The 19695-nt window shown below is 46.8% G+C and overlaps 1 protein-coding gene across 1 annotated transcript in view; it reads left to right on the top strand.

Annotated features, from left to right (window-relative positions):
* SLC4A8 (solute carrier family 4, sodium bicarbonate cotransporter, member 8) overlaps positions 1 to 19695 on the top strand; it is a 61777-nt gene that overhangs the window by 5590 nt on the left and 36492 nt on the right. Inside the window, exons 2-7 of the mRNA XM_012732482.1 lie at positions 6024 to 6105; positions 11172 to 11318; positions 11773 to 11908; positions 14632 to 14792; positions 17799 to 17987; positions 18983 to 19074. Of these exons, the coding sequence (XP_012587936.1) occupies positions 6024 to 6105; positions 11172 to 11318; positions 11773 to 11908; positions 14632 to 14792; positions 17799 to 17987; positions 18983 to 19074 (807 nt within the window). The remainder of the gene's footprint in view (positions 1 to 6023; positions 6106 to 11171; positions 11319 to 11772; positions 11909 to 14631; positions 14793 to 17798; positions 17988 to 18982; positions 19075 to 19695) is intronic.

The raw sequence follows: 19695 nt of genomic DNA, 5'->3' as shown, positions 1-19695 counted from the left end.
CACCAGATGATCCAGGATAACCTCCTTATTTCAGGTAGATAATAGCACCCTAACTTCCACCTGTAGCCTTCATTCCCCGTTGCCATGTGAGATTCTAGTGATTAGTGCACGTGTCTTTTAGGGGCCCTTCTCTGTCTACCACAGTACATGATACTGAACCCCCCGTCGGGGTCAGCAAAATAATCGCTGAGTAGCCAGAGCCACTTTGAAATTTTAAGGCCCCTAGCAAACTGCTAAAGAGTCAGAATGGGAAGCCGGTGGGTATCAGGGCATCAGGCGCTCATGCGCGGAGAGAAGGGCTGGAGCAGCTGTGCGTGTCCTCATGGAACCACTTGTGTTCCCTAGCTCGAGGGCACCTGCACCCGGTGAGGAAGCCAGTCGGGGGCCTTAGAAGGCTGTGATCTGTGGGCCAGATGCGGTGGTCGTCACAGTGGCCAGAATCCACAGCCTTTGTTTTATGAAGAGGAAGATGGATGTGAGCAGGAGATGGACAAGTACTGCAAGCCTGGGCAGGAAAGGGCGCTTCGAAGCACAGGGTTCGAGAGCACTGACGCTTTCAGAAGGTGACGATGGCGGTCTTGAGCTGTTCTCACTGTGGACAGGAGTCATGATTAGGTGACCTAGGTTCTCGTAAATGACCAGATTATTTACTTTCGACAGTAGCAGTGGATGATACTAATACAATGAACACAGAGAGGCTTGACTTGGAGTTATCCCTATCCTCTTAGCTCTTTCTTAGGTTTGAGTTAGGACTGTTGTGAGTATTAGGTGAGGGGAGTGATCAATAAATATACTAACTTAGCTGATTAGAAATACTGGGAGTTATTTTTGTATTTTTTGATTTCCAAATGATTCAGTGTATCAGAACTCAAACTCTTATTTTGTCTTCAGAGAAATACAATCTCTGAAAAGATTGAATCCTTAGGGCAAAAGGTGAAAGGGGTCTTTGGAGATGAAAAGTCTGAGGCTGACTATGGGAAAGGTGCAGAGTGGTTTGGTCGATATGCTACCCATGGGGGTGGCACAGCAGGAGGTGGCTGGAGAGAGGCCCCCCCCTTCAGGGCTGGGGCCTTCAGTAAGACTCAGACCCACCCGCCTTTTAATTTGTACAGTAATGGGTAGTGAGAATCTGGTCTACTACTAAACTGTAATTTATTCATTTTTCAAGGCTCTTAATAATGCTTTAGCTCTTAAAAATGCTTTAGCTCTTAAAAATGCTTTAGCTCTTAAATTCCTTCCAATTTCAATGTTTTAATGTGTACATAACCCCTGATTCTTCTTATCTAGTCCTTGAGGCAGGCATCCAGAACCAATTCTTATTTATATAAGAATTGTCAGTAAACTAGGAGGAAGTACAGGAAAGAGGAGATTTAGAACCTTTTCTCTGGTTCACTTTTGTCCACCCCTACACACACACACACACACACACACACACACACACACACACACATTCATCCTCTAGTCCTTTCCTTTTTCTCCTAAACTTATATCATGTGGTTCTCAGGATTCTAGTCTTTCTGAGCCACAAACTCCCCCGAGAATCCAGTGAATCTGGAAAAATGCACACTCACACATAATCCACTGATGCCCATTCATATGAACCCCAGAAATTCACGGTTAAGAATCCTCCCTGCTATAAAGAATGATGGTGTCGGAGGAAGTAATAGCCAGTGGGTGAGGAATCTGCAGTAGGCATAGGCCAATGAGGCTTGATTTTCATTTTTGTTTTTAGAATTATCTTAAACTTTATACGTACTCAAAATTTGTGAAACATTTCAAACAAATGCCACACTGGAGAGTCTTGTAAAATCAATCACCACATACACATGGCCTGGCTTCAACAATGAAAACACAACTTACCATGTTCCTTCTCTGTGTCTCTTCTCATTCTCCAAATCTCAAATATCATATCATCAGTGGAAACTTCACTGAAGATTAAAATTCTTTTTAAGCTGATCTAACTACCATATTACAATATGATTACTATACTTAAACAAATTAACAATAACTCCTTTTATAATCAAATATCCATTTAGATGTTTTCTTTTCTGTGGGTGCTCAGTGTATTTTTTGATAGTTGGCTACTGGAACCTGCATGCAACAAGGACCACACTGACATTCAAGCCTGACCTTTTGGATGTTTTGGATAATGGCGTTTTGACAGTGGCTCTGTTTTCTTTGGCAAGACAAAAGGAAGGACTGAACATCATTCGGTGAATTTAGGCTATGATTAGCCAATCAAATTATAGAAAGCAAGTCAATTTTTAAGCAGAATATTTAGATGATAGACTTTTTCTTCATACTCTGCTTTTCTAGTCTTAGAGTCTAGAAATCAGTTATTTCTCTCTGTCCCATCCTTCCTCCAGATTCCTGTGTAATCTGTGCTATGTCACGTGTCTGTGGATAAGCAGTAAGCATTGTCTTTAGTTAGTCCCTGCCCTCTGGAGATTATAACCTGTGTGTAAACCGATAGGTAATGTTATTCTTATATACGTATGTGAATATATATATATTTACATCCACCTATGCATATATGAATACTTTTCGTTATTGTATGTGTGTAATAAATTACATTTACATTAAATTTCCATTGTTTTGTACATAGAACGTAAGTATTATATTTCTGTCAATTTTTATGTGAATATGTATGAGGCTTATAAGAAAATGTATGATCATATGATAAAAACTTCAGGAAACTATTAAACAGTCATTCACCAAAGTATATTGGGTGCTTACTACATACTGGGCATTATACTAGGTGCATAATAGTGAGCATAAATAATAGAACCCATCCTCCTGGAACCTAATAGTTGTACAAATTTCTTAAAATAGTAAGCTGCTATAGTAGTCTCTGAGAGGACATAAAGATAAAAATAGGAGACTTCTGCTGTGAGGGAATTCTTAATCTAAAAGATAAGTGAGGTAAAAAAATAACAGATATATCTAAAATAAAGGCAAGATTTTCCACCTAAAAGTTACCCCTTGGAAAATGCTTTATTAGAGGGCCTCCTGGGTGGCCGAAGGGGTAAGCCTCAGTGCTATCACCTGTATGGCCCAAGTTTGACCCCCGGCCAGGGAGCGGACCCACATGGTGCTGCAGACCTCTCCTGTCACCCTGCTGTTCCCCGCAGCAGCGGATTTCAGTAGATCTACCTGTTCTGCTCCCTGCTTTCTCTGGTGAATCCTTTCACTGCCCCTGTACCTCTGGCCTACTCCATAGTTCTCTGCAAAAATAAATTTAAAGAAAAGTATGATTAAAAAAAGAAAATACTGGCCCTCCCTGGTGGCGCAGCGGGTTAAAGCACTGCATTGAGAACCTAAAGCCGCTTCTGCATGAGTTCGATTCCCGCCTGCCATGGAGGTGACCACATGGTGTGGCAGACCTCTCCTGACCCGCCCGCTGCTCCCCTCAGCAGTGTACTTCGTTGATCTGCCTGTTCTGCTCCCCACTCTGTCTCTGGTGAAACCTCTCACTGCCCCTGAGCCTCTGGCCTGTACCCCAGTTCTGTGTGCACAAATAAATAAATCTTAAAAAAAAAAAGAAAATACTTTATCAGAAAGTCTTTACAACTTAGATGGGAGTGAAGCTTGTATACTCTGCAAAATTGACTCAAAACATATCTAGCCATCAATGAAGAGGAAATCACAGATGGTAAAAATGCATTTGAGAATTCAGATAACATTAGATTATAAATTTTGAGAAAAAGTAATCATTCTAAGTTAATATATTTTACATGTATCTGATTTTTCAGATTCATAGATAAATATTTCAGTATGTTTAACTAAAAGTATTCTTTTTAAAAGGCACACTACTACCTAAGAGATAACAATTTCTTTAATATATGAAAGATCTAGTCAATATCCAAATTTTCAATTGTCTCAAATGTCAAAACTTTAAAAAAACGTACTAATAGCTAAATTTATTCAGTTTGTTTAAATCAGGATTCAAATAAAGTTCACACATTATGGTTGCTTCATTGTCTCTTGTAACCCATTGGTTTTACCCTACTCTCTCTGTCTCTCTCTTCTTGCAATTACTTAAATAAAACAAGAGGAAGGTTCTAGAGGTTTCCTATAACCTGGATGTTGCTGACTGTATTCCTGTGGAGTTGCTTTTTAGAGGACTCTGTTTTTTTCCAGTAAATTGTATTCACTCTATTTTCAGTTAATTGGTATTTGGATTTAGGGACTTGATCAGATTCAGGGCCCATTTATTACATAAGATTACTTCATGGATGGTGATATGTCTGCCATTAGGAGACAGTGTGTTTGGCTGTCTCTCTCTGTGCTGTGGCAACTGTTGAAAATCAGTGCAGATCCATCAGAGATTGTAAAATGGTGTTCTAATTCTCACATTCCTTTTTCAGTTATTCTTCTCTGCAATGAGAAACATTTTTCATCTATTATGCTACTACTCCATAATACAATTTATATAGGAATGTTACCAGTTTTTGAAATAACAAGTTGGTTTATTAACATTATACTCCAGTGGTGATCAATTAGTTAATTTTTAAAAAATAAATATAATAGTTTCTTAGTTAATTTTTTAAAAAGATTTATTTATTTGCGCACACAGAACTGGGGTACAAGCCAGAGGTACAGGGGTGGTGAGAGGATTCACCAGAGACAGAGTGGGGAGCAGAACAGGCCCACTGAAGTACACTGCTGAGGGGAGCAGCCGATGGGTCAGTAGAGGTCTGCTGACCAGGTCTGCTGTGCCATGTGGTCAGCTCTGGGGCGGGGATCAAACTCATGCTGAAGTGGCTTTAGCTTCTCAATGCTGTGCTTTAACCCACTGCGCCACCAGGGAAGGCCCTGCTGAATGCCTTTTAAGTAGAAAATCAAACTTTAAGAGACCATAATCTTGTTGCTGATGATGGTACATGTTTCCTGAACCTTTTGAATACAAAAATTAGAAAATTCACGTTTAAAATAATTTAATGTTAACATTAAATGAAAAACATAATATTAACATTTAATATCATTTTTTCCGGTTGATGCTTCCATTTCAAATTGAGAACTAGGTGGTTTCTACTTAACTTCTGTTTTGCAGCCATGTCTTTCACACCCCTCTGAGAATCCCAGTTTTCAGTCTCCTTGAGTGACAGTGTAAGTTCACATGGTAACTCATTTGTTTCACCGTGTATATCAGTCTGAGAATAGTTGCTCCAGCCCTATCACCAACCACATGATAGAGAAGTTCAGTATCTTTTAAAATTCTTTTTGCCTTAGGAAAAATGCGATCAAGGATACTCAATTCCTTTATTATGTTTTAAACGTATTTTGGAATAATTTCTGTTGAAACAGTTATGCCATGTGGCCAGTTTGATATTTGTTTTCATTTTGTATTTTACTTCTACTTTTCAATTTTTTAAAAAAGATAAGTAAAATATTTACAAAATAAGGTAGTCTCAAAGAGATTACTTTCAATATTTGTCTCCCTTTCACTGTTCCTGCTCGCCTCACTAAGCAACTATTTCTAAAATACCTTTTATGGCTTCTTTTATGCTTAAAAGCTTATTCCTGCTTTTAAGCATAAAAAACCCTTTCTCACATAAAGTTAGCAAGCTATACAGTTTTCTCCACCTCCTTTTTAAATTTTACATTGTATCTTAGCTATATCCCATGGTAGTGCATAATAATATGTGATCTTAATTATGTCTATGAAAGTGAATTCATAAGTAAAATATAAATAGGCTGAAACTTGGCTGTTTCATCCACCTCCCTAGAAGTATGTGCATTCAAGTTGCCTGGGAAAAGGTGCAGGGCCTGTGGTGACCGGACCTGGGTGCTCCGTCTTCCACCATGTCTGTGACCTGGGCGGTACAATGTGCTCTGCGTTTCAGCAGAGAATGGTCACCATATCTGTGTCTCACAGTTCCTCTGAGATTATAGTTAAAAATGTATGTAAAATCATGCGCTTCCCCCAGGCATTCCTAACAGGCCTGACACAACACAGAACTGCGTGAATGTTGGAATGAATGTATGTGCGTTATTATGACCACTTACTTACGCTTCCACAGAGACCAGATGAAGAAGCTGTGGTGGATCAGGGAGGGACCAGCACAATTCTCAACATTCACTATGAGAAAGAAGAGCTGGAAGGTAAGAACTTTTGTTGCTTAGAGGCGGTTAGTCAGGTGGTGTGGGGGCACAGGTCTGCGATCAGGAGAGTTTGGGTTTAAGTGCAAACTCTCTAGCAGTACGACTGGGAGTGGGGTGGGGAATCAGCTAATTTTCTTTAGCCTCACTGTCCGTGTCTGTTGAATACAAGGAGGGTAACAGTGTGTCTTACTGTTAGGCTACATAGTGTGTGAGGCTGTGCTTGGAGCACTGTGAAGTCCAATGTAAATATGATTAGATCATCTGCGTTCATAAATGCTCCACATAGGAGAATGTGAAGTACTCAGATCAGGTGGTTCTTGACAACTACCTGGAAATACAAGTATATAAAATACTTTTAAAAGAAAACACAATAGAAATAGTTTTAAAAACTCAGTTTGGCTAGGGGACTGTTTTACCCTATTCCTGATCTAAGCGTGCCCGTTCTGCCAAGGAGCTGGGAAGCGCGTGTGCCTCAGCGTGTTGTGTGCTCCCTGCGGGGTGTGCGAGAACCCGCTGTCTGCTTTCCCTCAGCGAGGCGCGTCCTCCTTTCTCTGCTTCCCAGCTCCCAGCTCCCCGTGGCCTTTGTGTGGCATCCTTCCGCTCCCCTTTCTCACGGGCCCATTTTCCTGATGAGGGGGAAGGCTCATACCCTAGAGCTTTGGCGAGAACCCACATTTGGCTCAGAGGCCTTTGTTGGACTCTCTCAGCAGATCTCCTGCAGTGTTGAAGGCTATGAGGCGGCAACTTCCTAGTGACTGAGACAGCATGTGAGGTGTTCTCGCTGTACTGCTTGTTCCCGTGATGTTTTTTTCATCAAAGTTGTACAATCCCCAGAGAAAACTTGTCCTTTGGATGTGGAGAGCGAAAGCTGTGGAGGCTGACTCAGCCTCTGGGTTTGTTACCATGAGAACTTACGTGGGTGGCTCAGTGGAGGTCAGTGGATTTCAGCTATATCAAGGTCAAGTTTTCCAAGTTATCCTGACCAGATGGAAGAAGAGCCATTGTGGGTTTCAGCATTTGGTAGAAAACAGGAGGAATGTGTGGGGATGTGGGAGGCTGTTTGTTGAACACCCTGTGCGTTAGGCATTTGATTAAACCGTTCAGACAGTGATGTTCTTATGTTCTTAGCAGCCCAGGCAGGTAGGTGTCATCGCTCTTTTACAGGTAGGGAAGCTGTTCCGGGTCAGGGAGCCTCATAGTAGGGGGACTAAAATGGAATTCTGTTCTTTCCAGTCTAGCACACTGCGAGGGCGGATCTACTCGAGCGTACAAACATTTTTCCATGTTGCTTCACCCCTTCTGCTGCCCTGATAATCCACTTGCCTTCCTGCCCTTTCATTGCAATATGAGCAATATTAGCTTGCTTGTCTGGCCCTATTAGACCTTGGCCCTTAGCAAAGAGGTCACCATTTATGAACACTCTTGTCTACTTGGGGGTAGAATAATGAACCTAAGTCATGGATCCTGAAGACTGGGTTAAACCCACAGAGGGCACCCGAGTAACTTGGAAGAGCATCTTCTCAGGATGGCAGCAACTATTCCTAGATACTTTCCATTTTGCTGCAAAATAAAACCCCCCTTGAGGTGGGACTTGGCTGCTGCTACTGTCACCTGGGCTGGTCTCACTGGTGCGCTGCAGGGACCTCATTACCACACCATAGCGCAGCATCATTACTTAATAGATGGTGCTTTAATAAGATGGTATTCAATTTAGTCACTTTTGTACTTTACTGACCATGTCATGCTTTTACCGACCATGTCAGGGGTCTGGAATTCCACATCTTAGCAGATGACCTCTTCTGACTTTATATTTCTGTTTCAATGATTGCAAAATGAGAACATTATGTTCAGAAATCTGCCTGTCAAAAATGTCCTGGGACGTGCCCAAGTCAACATAGGACTGTGTTAAGGAGAAGGGCCAGGAGTGAGATTCTACCCGACACTACATGTTTTATCCTCCTACCTCTTAACACTCCAACAAATCTCTGGGAGAAGGGGAAGACAAAAGAAAAGAAGGAAATATAGAGAAGGGGGCTAGTGATCACACCCACCCCGGAGGCACTTTATCCTCACTTAGGGGTGGAGAGGACAATCAAAGAATCGCCAAAGGAGGCATGCGTGTCAGGAGTCCCACTGCTGGGAGAAGAGAGGATGAAGAACTAGGAACTCTTGCCATAAGCCCCTCATCCAGGAGGCCTCCCTGCACAAGCTCTCCATCCGTAGGTTGGCGGCGGCCTTCCCTCCCCTCGTGCCTGCTGACCACTCGTTGGCCTAAATAAATGTTCACTTCCCGCACATTCCTTTTGCAGCCCCTCTCATGAGTGCCCTCTTCAGTCAGACTGTGTGCTCCTGGGGAGGCCCTCGGGCTGTGATCCTCAGGGAGGCCCTTAGCAGATACTTCTGGACATTGGCGGAGCACTGGCCGTGGGTAAGACTCTGTACTCTGTGAGATGAGGGATTCTGAGAGGAAGGCCTGACCTGGTTCCTTGGGGAGCTCTGCAAGTGAACGGTGGGAGTTAAGGCCAGGAGCTGTTTAGTTTGAATGTGAGGTGCAAAATCAGCCATAACGAACGCTGCCAAGGGCTCTCAGAGGAAGGCGGGGAGGTCAGCAATGCCACCAGGAAGGAAGGTGCATTTATAATGAACCTTGAAAGAGTGAGCCACGCCAGTCTAGAAGCCCTGGCACATTTGTGGAAGGGCAGTTTGGCTTGTAGACTGGGGGTAATGGCGGAGACAGTCAGCGACGACCACCAGGAGGAGGTGCAGTCAAAATAAGGTTCTGTTGCGGGTAGACTCAGGTGCACGTTTCTAGGTGCTTTCCTCACATGGTGGGGGCATATGTGGGCTTTCCCGTTCCCCATTCTGCTGGTCACTCAGGCTTTTGGGAAGTCTTTCCTTTTATTTTTCTATTGAATTTTTCATTTTTAATCCGCCGGAAACTGAGCACCCTCGAACATGACTGCGTGGCAGTGAGTAACGAGCCAGAAGTGCTCTAGGGGCCTGAGCTTGGAGGGCGGAATGGTGTGGGAGGCAGCGAGGAGCCTCTGATGTTGTCAGAGTGGGAGAGGAGGCCTGACTCCCCCAGTCTGTGGGGTGGAACACGCAGGGCCACAGAGTAGATGTGGAAACCTAAGGTGACGCTGACGTTCAGGCCTGGGATGTTGAGAGAATGATGCCGGGAACAGAAACATGGAAGAAAAGGAATGATTAGGAACCTGATTTGAGGTGGGCGGCGACGAGTTTACTTTGCGATATTTTGAATCACTGTGCACGAAGATTGGAGGGTAATTTGTTGCAATGAACTTTGAAGTCAGGTTAGTGGCTCTTACTAAAGAGAGATGGAAGCGCAAGGCTGAAAATCCCGGTGCCTTCCTTTGGTGGACTGGGTGGGCGGGAGAAGCGCCGTCGGTGTGGGACAGGGTGAGCTGGTATGGATGCTGTGGTCAGCCCAGGACCCCGAGGAGAGGAGTGAGCCAGCATTTAGAGACCACCGGGCTCATGGTGAGCTGCCAGTTCCATCAGTGCTGTTCAGTGCTCAACGCAGAGAAGCCTGGGAGGACAGAGACCTGGTGATAAATGGCCTTTGGTGCCCCTTGTGAGGGCAGTTTCAGTGGCGAGCAGCAGTTTCAGGGCAGAACAGGAGTTGGAGAGGAAAGGGAGAGGTCAGTGGACAGTTCTTGAAAGTGGTTTGATGAAGGGAAAAGGGTGAGGTGGGAACGTGGGAGAACAGCCTTCACAGGAAGGTTCTCTTCAAGACAGGCGAACCTGGCATGGCTGTTGGAGTCAGGAGAAACCCAGGGGCGGGTGGGAAGGACAGACCTGGTGGAGTAGGCTCGGAGGGCAGGGAGGGGCTCATTAGCCTGGCAAGGAGGAGACGTGGGAGGAGGGCGGCCAGGCCGGGATGGCAGGGCTGAGTCCTCTCCGTAAACTGAGAGGTGAGGTCCTCTGCTCAGAGGGTGACAGTGGGGTAAAGTCGTGACTCTGAAGATGGCGAAATTGAGGCAGCTTTTGGGGTGGAAATTGTGGGGAACTCACCTGGGACCTGAGGTCCAGAGTGCCGAGCAGTAGGAGCTGGACAGAAAAGGGGGAGCCCGAGGCTCTGTGCCTTAGAGGTGGGGTATCCCTGCAACTGCTGATTCTGGGCTCCAGGCTGGGCCAGAAGGCAAGTGGGCAGGTGGGGGTCGGGAGGGATGCTGCGGGAGGGCTCACCCGCTGCTGCCCCGCCTGCAGTGTTCAGTGTCTCCCTGGGACCCTCGTTCACGCACCCCAGGGTCTGTAGCGTTGGCAGTTTAGGTTGTAAATGCTATGGTGTAGGAAAAAGTATTGGAAACTGACCCTGGAATGTACTGGCCACTAGCATTCACTCCAGGAATTGTGTTAGACACTGTGCATGGTTTGGTGCTCTCTGAATGAAGGCAACAAGCTTTGTTACCTACAAGCTTTGTTACCTAGCCCACTGTCACCCTCTGAGCAGAGGACCTCACCTCTCGGTTTACGGAGAGGACTCAGCCCTGCCATCCCGGCCTGGCCGCCCTCCTCCCACGTCTCCTCCTTGCCAGGCTAACGAGCCGCCCCTCCCGGCCCTCCCAAGCCTACTCCAGCAGGTCTGTCCTTCCCACCCTTCGTTTTCGAGTCCGTCAGAGCGCGGAGATAACTTGCTCCAGGCCACCCAGCTCGAGCCTGGCGGCGGCAGGTCTGGGCCCGCGCAGTGGCTGCAGGCTCAGCCGCGCGCCCGCCCACCGCGGTGGCTGGCGGCGGGCAAGCAGTGGTCTTCACATTGCTCAGGCAAAGTGTTGCTATGACAACAGCCAGCATCTGTATTTACCTTTACCGTTTACAAATCATATCCACCCACTTTATTTCCTTTAATTTGAACAAGACCCCGGCAGGTCTGCAGTCCCAGGCCGCACGAAGAAAGCCTGCAACTCCCGCAGCTCTGCCTCTTCAGCCTTGAGATCTCGTTACTAGGGCCGTGGCTCGAAGAGCTGTCGTCTTTCCCCTTGTCTTAAGTTTGGTAAGCTCCGTTGGTAGAGGAGTTCTTTCCCTGGACCTTCTGCTTCTTCTAGGTCACAGAACTCTGTACGTGGGGGTTCGGATGCCACTGGGCCGACAGAGCCATCGGCACCACCGAACCCACGGCCAGAAGCACAGGAGACGAGGTCGGGGCAAAGGAGCCAGCCAGGGGGAGGAAGGCCCCGAAGCCCTGGCCCACGGTAACACGCGTGGGAGGGGGACCGGGCGGCGGCCCTGGCTCAGCGGCTTGGTGGGGCCGAGGGACATGGCGGGCAGTAAGCCGGCAGCTGCCTCTCCAGCCTTCTGAAGGGTTTTAATAGCTTGTTTCCGGAAGAAGAACTGCTGTAAGAATAGAAAGTATCTTCCCAGACCCTTTGCAGTTCAACCCCACAAGTTAATACTATAGTGCAGAAAAAAATTAGCTGCTATTTTGGATCAAATTCATCAAATGTTTTGTTTCTTATGGACTTTCTTCAAGTGGTCATGAAACTGCTCACACAGGACAGCCTTTTCCCTAAAAATAAAGACCTTTTTTATGTGTCAAGGATTGTCTTTGGCTTGTCCCTGAGCTGGGGCCTCCAGATGTGTAAGTATGGCAGCTTGCTATTTCTGTCTTGAGACCAGGAGCGACCTTTTCTGTGGTTGGTTTTCCAGACACACCGTCTCAGCGCGTTCAGTTCATTCTTGGCACCGAGGACGATGAAGAGCATGTGCCACACGAACTGTTCACAGAGCTCGATGAGATCTGTGTGAGAGAGGGAGAAGAGGCTGAGTGGAAGGAGACGGCCAGGTGAGGCCTTTCAATAACCAGGTCAGGCTTTGCTTGGGCAGGTAAATGTGTGCCTTTCAGCAGCCCACCACCTTGTTTGCATTTTATTTTTTCATAGAAGTAATGACCGACATGGGAGCTGGAGATCTCGAGCCTCCTGTGGGAGGCTTGCTGTTGTCCTCTTTGTGGCCATGCCTGTATGGTCACACATGTGCCAGCTGACCTTGAGCCTGGGGTTGATGACAGCAACATGGGCCATCCCAGGGATCTTCTCCTTTGTCTGAGGACCGGAGCAATTCACGAGCTCTCTTGATATTATCACAGATGACGCTTAGGCATCACCTGACAGGGTCACCTTGGTTCAGACCTCAGACACACTGCTGAGGGGAGCAACGGGCAGGTCAGGAGAGGGCTGCTGAGCCATGTGGGTCACCTCCGGGGCCAGGGATGGAAGTCATGTTGTGGTGGCTGCGATAGCTTCATAGTGCTGTGCCTTAACCCATTGTGCCACCAGGGAGGGCCTGCAAGTTCCAGAATTTTTAAGGCTAACTTCCTGAGGGATTGTCAAGCCTCATTGATTATAGCCAGCCTGACTTCTTGGGGTAGTTGGAGAGTGACCATGCTTTTCTGTCCCAAGCCCAAGAGCCTCCTGGTTAACGAGGACCATGTCTGGGGCTCTTCATGTAACTCACTAGTCGTCAGCATGCTGGTACCCTTGGGGAACTTGCAATGCTAGTGGCTTCGTCTCTCACTGGACTAGCTTTCCCTGGACACCTGCTGCACGCCTGGAGGTGCCCAGTGGGTAGAAAGTTAAATAAGCCATTTCAACCTGATACCGCTCAAAAAGGCAATTAGTCCCATCATTCTGTCTTTATAAATCTTTAAAGGTCACAGCATATAGGCTTTTTTTTTTCCTTAAGAAAAATATTATCATTTAGTAATGTGATTCATCAAATATATCCAAATGATTTTGTCTGGGGCCCTACTTCCACATAGAGTGTGGTTTCTCCAGATAAGCACCACTAGGTTGTCCTAGAATTCAGTCTGCCAGCGACAGTTTCGTGTTCTGCAGGCGAAGGCAGCAGTCTCTCAGACCGGTCACCTGTGTTTTTGACCAGGCAGCTACCGTCTCAGTCTTCGGGTGCCTGTTGTGAGCCAGGAGTATTGCCCATGCTCTGACTTGCTGTCAGTCAGCGATCCCATATGTCCTCCTTAGGCTCATAAGTTTGCTAGGAAGCCCCCAGGACTCAGACGCCGCTTACTCACTAGACTGCCAGTTTATTGCAAAGGATTCTAAAGGGTGCAGCCAGCAGCCAGACGCATAGAACAAGGTGGGGCTCAGCCAGAGTGACTGTGCTGGGAGCTTGGAGTCTGTCAGCTGGTACGTGGACGCCCTCTGTCCCCAGCTGGAAGCTCTCGGAAGCACCTTCTGTAGGAGGCTTGACTGAGGCTGTGTTACTTTGACATAGCTGATTTATTCATTTCTACTTCTCACACTTCTGGAAAATGGGGGACAGAACTGTCCGCCTGAGCCCTATCCTTGTTGGTTTCCCTGGCAGCCAGCCCCAGCCTCAGTTGTTTTCATAAGCTACTTTCATTAACAACATTAAGAACCACAAACATCCATTTAAACTTTTATGACTGAAGTTTTTTTCTGGAATGAGGACAAGAGACTAGATTCTGTGACAGAAGACTCTTTCATTGCTCACGAGATTCCAGATCTGGGAGTTATGAGACAGTAACTGTGGGTGGAGAGCAAACATACATGTGAAATAGACTTTGTTTGTTCTTTTGAATGAACTAACATATTTTTATGAATCATAATATTGCCAATAGATATTAATTTTTTAATTGTACAAGTAAGGCATATTCATTACAGAAAATTAGAAAGTAAAGATACACAAGAAGAAGGAAATGAGAATTATGTATGGTTCCATTATCCCCAGAGTAATGAGGAATATAACATCTGATATCTTAATACATACATATTTAGATTAAAAAGGTTTTAAAATAAAAATGGAGTCACGCTCTAATAAATTGTGCATTGATGTATAATCTGCCTTCCTGTTCACTCACCAGTGTACATAGATTCAGTTATTCAGGTGTTGTTAGTGCACGACTAAGGGTACTGCATGGCCCCCCCTTGCACATTCTAAAGGGGTCCAGCAATTCTTAGGCACAAAGGCGAAGGAGACTCAGTGTCAAAGAACTTCAATGGAATTCATGTGCGGAGAGACAGAAGGATCACGGTCTCCACAAGAAATTCCCCGAGTTACCCGTCCTCTGTGGGTAACTGGCTGGACAGCCATGAGGCCTGAAGCTGCCACAAGTCCACGGCACCTCCAGCCAGGGACCCTGGCAGAGGGTTCTGGAGCAGGTCACAGCTACCTGGGGCCACAGGAGCAACGTCAAGGCGCAAATCCAGGCTGTGGCTTCCCTTGTCACGTGGCCACGTGTCTCCACAAGTCTTTCCTCAGGTGTCTTTCCGTGTCTTCTGAGTCCATGGTGCAGGCCCCAAACTGAGGAGCAAGTGTTCCCTTCTTCCCCATTTGTCTCCCCCTGAGCCACTTGGCTTCACCTGGGTGCTCAGCTCCGCCCCTCACTAAGTGGGGCAGGGGCCAAGTTACCTCTCCCTTTTGTGGAGATAACTCTAACAATACCTTTTTTGTGCCCGCCTTTAAAGTTCTTTCTCGAAAATTCCTCATTTTCTATCTTTGCCATCTGGTTGTTTGTAATGCTTTCAGGTGGCTGAAGTTTGAAGAAGATGTCGAGGATGGGGGAGAGCGCTGGAGCAAGCCTTATGTGGCAACCCTTTCGTTGCACAGTCTCTTTGAGCTGAGGAGCTGTCTTATTAACGGAACAGTCCTTCTGGATATGCGTGCAAATAGCATAGAAGAAATTTCAGGTAAGGTTAGGTGAGGAAAATGGAAGCACGTTAGTGTAAATTGACAAATGTGACACAGAGGGAAGATTATGTCGCCTAACTTTCCCAACCTCAGCATCTTCATCTATGGGTGGGCTTCAAACTCAGAAGATAAGCTGCTTCACAGATGTAGGGATTCAGGTGACAGAGTGTGTTCAGTCTTTCATTTGCCTGCCACTCAGAAAACATTGATGTGTGTCTGCTGTATGCACGGGAAGGTGCTTAGCACAGGGGAATAAAGACATACAGTTCCTGTCCCCAGTCAGCCCACTGTCCAGCAGGGGAAATAGCCATGGAAACAATCAAAATCAACACAGCAAAGATAAGTTTTGGTAATAAATAAAGGAGCAACTGGTGGTTATGTAGAGAAAAAGAAGTTAAAGATTTTTATAGTGTGTTTGTTAGCAAGGCATAAAGGAAATTGAACTAGGGTACCCTCCGGTCCTGGTCAGGATGCGAAGGGGACGTACGTGTCTGATACAGTCCCCATGCTGGAGTGTGAGACGCATTCCCCACTGTGTGGGTCTCCTTGGCTAGACAGGTTAAGTAGAGATTGCTCCAAACTGTGCTCCATTTCAGAAATTCAAGTAATTCTGCTTTTCTGGGGTCATGTGGAGACCCAGGGGTGAGGTGGGGGGGCGGCACTGTGTCCCCTTTTTTTCCAAGGAAGTGCCCCAGAATCACCACTCTAACTGCCTGGGGAAGGCTAGAACTCTTGTGTTGACCACTGAGGTCACATCCGTATTTTGTTACTGTTTGGTTAGGTGTCTGAAATTCCGTGAGGGTCTCTTGAAAGATCCTGTATAAGGTTGAAGAACCCTGGGAGTCAGTGAAACTGCTTATAACTCTGAGATCAACAGGGAAACACTGGCGAGTTTTTGGCAGCATAATGAGCAAGCTTTGCATTTTAGATGATAATGATGACAGCAATCTGGAGGATGAATTGAAGGGGGACTGTGGTGTAAGCTACTGCAGTGGTTGAGATGGGGCATTCCGTCAAACCATAGTCAGGGACGGGAGGAGGGAGAATTGCTTCCCGGGAAACACAGAGTAAAGCTGGTGAGACGACTTGGCAGTCTGAGGGCTGAATAGTGCCCCCCTAAAGATATACATAGAGAATTAATGAGCTGGCTTAGGTGGCTTGAAAACAACCTGATCTGGTGGGGAAATTAGTTTGTTTTATACTTGCTGACTCTAGGGGTTGTGGGGCCGCCAGTGTAGATGCCTAGTGAATGACTGAAAGGCTGACCCGGATTCCAGGAAAGCGATAGGAACTAGGACCGCGTTTCGGAGGGGGGCGGGGTCAACACATTCGTAGTCAGCTCGTATTTAGAGCCTTATAAGTGGTTTTCATAACGGAGGGCAGAAACTAGCGGAACGCCAATGTGCAAGTGCAGCGTGGAGGGGTTTGTGGGTAGGTTGGAGGAAGACGAATCTAAAAGACTCTGAGGCGTGGTCAGAGAGATGAGTAGAGAACAGGGAACAGCCATGAAGTGCATACTCCTTTCCCAGAGTTGCTGGAGCAGAGCGCCACAAATTTGGTGACAGAGTTGTTCTCTCACAGTTCTGGAAGCAGGAAGGTCATAATCGAGTGTTAGCAGAGCTACACTCTTGCCGAGGCTCCAGGGGAAAATCAGGCCTTGTTTCTTCCAGCTGCCCCTCTGCGAGGCTGTAAGTGCCCCTCAGCAGACGGCTGCCGAGCACCCACCCGTGTGCCTCTGTCTTTGCGCGAACTCGTCACTCATGGCCCTGGAATTAGGACTCATCCCAGTAATTCAGGATGACCTCATTTGGTGGTCCTTTGTTACATCTACGAGGTTCCTTTTTTCCAAATAAAATTATACTCACAGATTCTTGGGGGGGGGGTTAGAGTTAGGCATATCTTTAGGGGGCACCATGCAACCCGCTACGTAAACCAAGAAGGAGAGAGTTTCAGTTCATCAGCGGCAAACACTACAGAGAGATCAGGTTAGTTTAGGACTAGGAAAATCCATGAGGTTTAGCAACAAGGGAGTTATTGATGATTGTATCAAAAGCAATTTTATAGGGATTGCCGAAGTGCAGGAGACTGAGGAAGTTTTCATTTGCGAACTTCAAGTGATAAGAGAGAGAGACAGCAGTTGATGAAGGGGATCGTGGTGTTTTTTATTCCCCATGAGATGAAGGACCCTAAAGTATGTTCAGAATGGAGGTGGGGCAGGACCACAGTGTGGCGCTCCACGGTGGTGGCAGCATTAGCTCCATGATACAGACGCGGAAAGCGCGGCACAGACAGGTGAGGCAGCTTGCCGGGGACCACAGTGTGGCGAGCGGTGAAACTGGCGGGGTGTGCGCCTCCTGCCTCAGACCCTGCGGTGACTGCTGCTGGCCTCCTCCTACCTCTGCGCCTTGAAGGTGGACGCCTGCTGGTAATTGTCTGGGCACTTGGTCACTGTAATTATTTCTACAGGTTCCATCCCCTTTCGTCTTCTGGCACCCTCTATTACAGTTACTCTTGGCAGCCACAGCATCTTGGAGGGGAGAGAAAGGGAGCGTGGCCGATCACAGAATAACGTGGGCTTTGAGTCAGGCAGTCCTGGGCTTGAGTCCCAGCTCTGCAGCGTGCTACATGTGTGACCCTGGAGACTTTGTAAGGATTGGACCTTTGTCCCCTTAGCTGTAAAAACTGTTGTAATGCCACCTCCTCCCCAGCTTCTGAAAGGACTACAGTAGGTCGTTACGGAAGATTGGCAGTATAGTTCCTGGCGCGTAGTAAGTGCTCAGCCGTTTCTGTTCCTAATGATGGTGACTTGTTGCGTGAATCAAGTTTATCTTGTGACCACTGTTATTCAAATAATAATTTCTACTTCACTGAGGTAGAAATTACATTTTAATGACCCCAGTGGCACCACCCCTCACTCCTTGCCCCTCCCCCACCGCACCTGGCCCTGGCCTCCTTGGGGTCACTGGTCCTCAGTCTGAGCCTTCATGTTAGCGCCTACTTTCTAGACTTGATCCTGGACCAGCAGGAGCTGTTTAGTGACCTGAGTGACAGCACGAGGGTTAAAGTGCGGGAAGCCCTTCTCAAAAAGCACCATCATCAGAATGAAAAGAAGAGAAATAACCTCATTCCGATTGTTCGCTCTTTCGCTGAAGTTGGTAAGAAGCAGTCTGATCCACATTCGATGGATAAAAATGGTAAGATATTGGGAGAGACGTTTCCTCTTTTTAGTACTGAGACATTTAGGGACTATTGGAGATATTAATTACTGGAGGACAGGAGCTGTATTTGTCTAATACTTGCCCATGCTCACTGACGCCACTTTCTGCTTGGTTGGCCAGATGGCTGGGGAGGGCTGGTGCCCAGCTCTGTCGTGGCCTAGGGGTGCCTGCCTTGGATAGATCTCACAGGACCCAGGGACTTGTGCCCCACAGTTACCCACACCGGGGAGGATTGGGGACGAGGGAAGATCATCTGGGGCCTTTCAGAGAGTAAATTGTCTTAGATCAGGGAGGTGAAATGTGGTAATGCATGCTCGTGAACTTTGCAGCTTGGGCTTCTGACTTTACCACTTGCAAAGGCAAGAGTTTGAGGAATATTCTGTAACCTTTTCAAGTCTCATTTTTTTTTTGTCTGTAAAATTGTGATTATTACTCTACTTTTGAATCTACTCCAATTTTATTGTGAGTCTTTAATAAATTAATCCATCTATCACCTTAATCCATCTATCACCTTAATCAGGCTCATGGTGGGGCAGAGGAAGGTTGTAAACACTCAACTGATTGATTTCCTTCCGTGGTTAGGCAGGGCCTAACCCATTGATCTTGTCCCCACGTTTACTGAATCACACTGCAGCGGCTGTGCCTAGGCATCTGTGCATTTAGAAAGTTTTTCACAGAAGTCTGATAAGCACCCCAGGTTAAGGAATATTGCCTTAATCGAGAAGAAAAGAGGGTCATAAATGTGTTCAAACAGAAGATGGAGAAGTAGTAAGATCTGTGTCCTTCCTCCCTTTAGTGCTGAGTAAAGTAAGGAAGTAGGTGTGTGTGGGACCTGGCCTCGTAATTACCTTAACCACTTCTCCACGTGGGCTTTGCAGGAGATAGTTGTAGGTAACTGGTGATGGGTGGGGTGTGCCTGAAGGTGGACAGGGCAGGGGCTCAGAGAATTGTGTTTGTCTGTCTCCAAATAGGCCAGACTGTGTCTCCTCAGTCTGTTCCTTCTGCGAATCTTGAAGTGAAAAATGGGATGAATTGTGAACACAGTCCTGTGGATTTAAGCAAGGTGAGCAGAGATGGGAAATCGGCTCATGTGCCTATGAGTAGCTCTGTTGGACCCAAAGCCCAGTTTCTGGAAGCGGGTATACTTTGCTATTTCAAGGCACGCAACACTGGGGCTGGGAAGGTCTGCAGGCCCTTCTGCAGAAGAGGAGGTCCATCTTCTCGTGTCTCCTAGTCCAGCCGGAATGGGGCTGATGTATCAGTTTGTTCTCCTGGGCTCGCGCACTGAGACTGGCTAACCTCTGAGCAGCCTTCCTTCAGAGCTTCTGCTTGGCAGTCATCTTTTTTGTTAGCGACTCTCCTCCTCAATTCGAGGAATTTTGTCAAACCAGTATTTTGGCTACATTTCCTAAAACCACGTCATAACTGAAGCTTTTCTTAGGGTGGCGCCTTGTGTTGGTGTTGTCTGATGCTTCCACGGGGCGGTACCCTGCTGCTGCTTCTGCCCTGTGCCTCAGCTCCCCCTCCCCCCCCCCACTCTGGTCTACCCCGACACTTCCTAGACACAGGTCACGCTGTGCTGCCTCCTGTACATAATGTTCCCTGCTTTGCTTAGAAAGCCTGAAGCCTCTGTCAAGCATTAAGGTATTTTAAATGAGGAGATTTGACCTGGGGCTTCAAAAAC

Source organism: Condylura cristata, unplaced genomic scaffold (assembly GCF_000260355.1).
Source record: "Condylura cristata isolate star-nosed mole 26May11 unplaced genomic scaffold, ConCri1.0 scaffold00034, whole genome shotgun sequence".
Lineage (NCBI taxonomy): Eukaryota > Metazoa > Chordata > Mammalia > Eulipotyphla > Talpidae > Condylura > Condylura cristata.
This window is presented reverse-complemented; position numbering and strand designations above follow the sequence as displayed.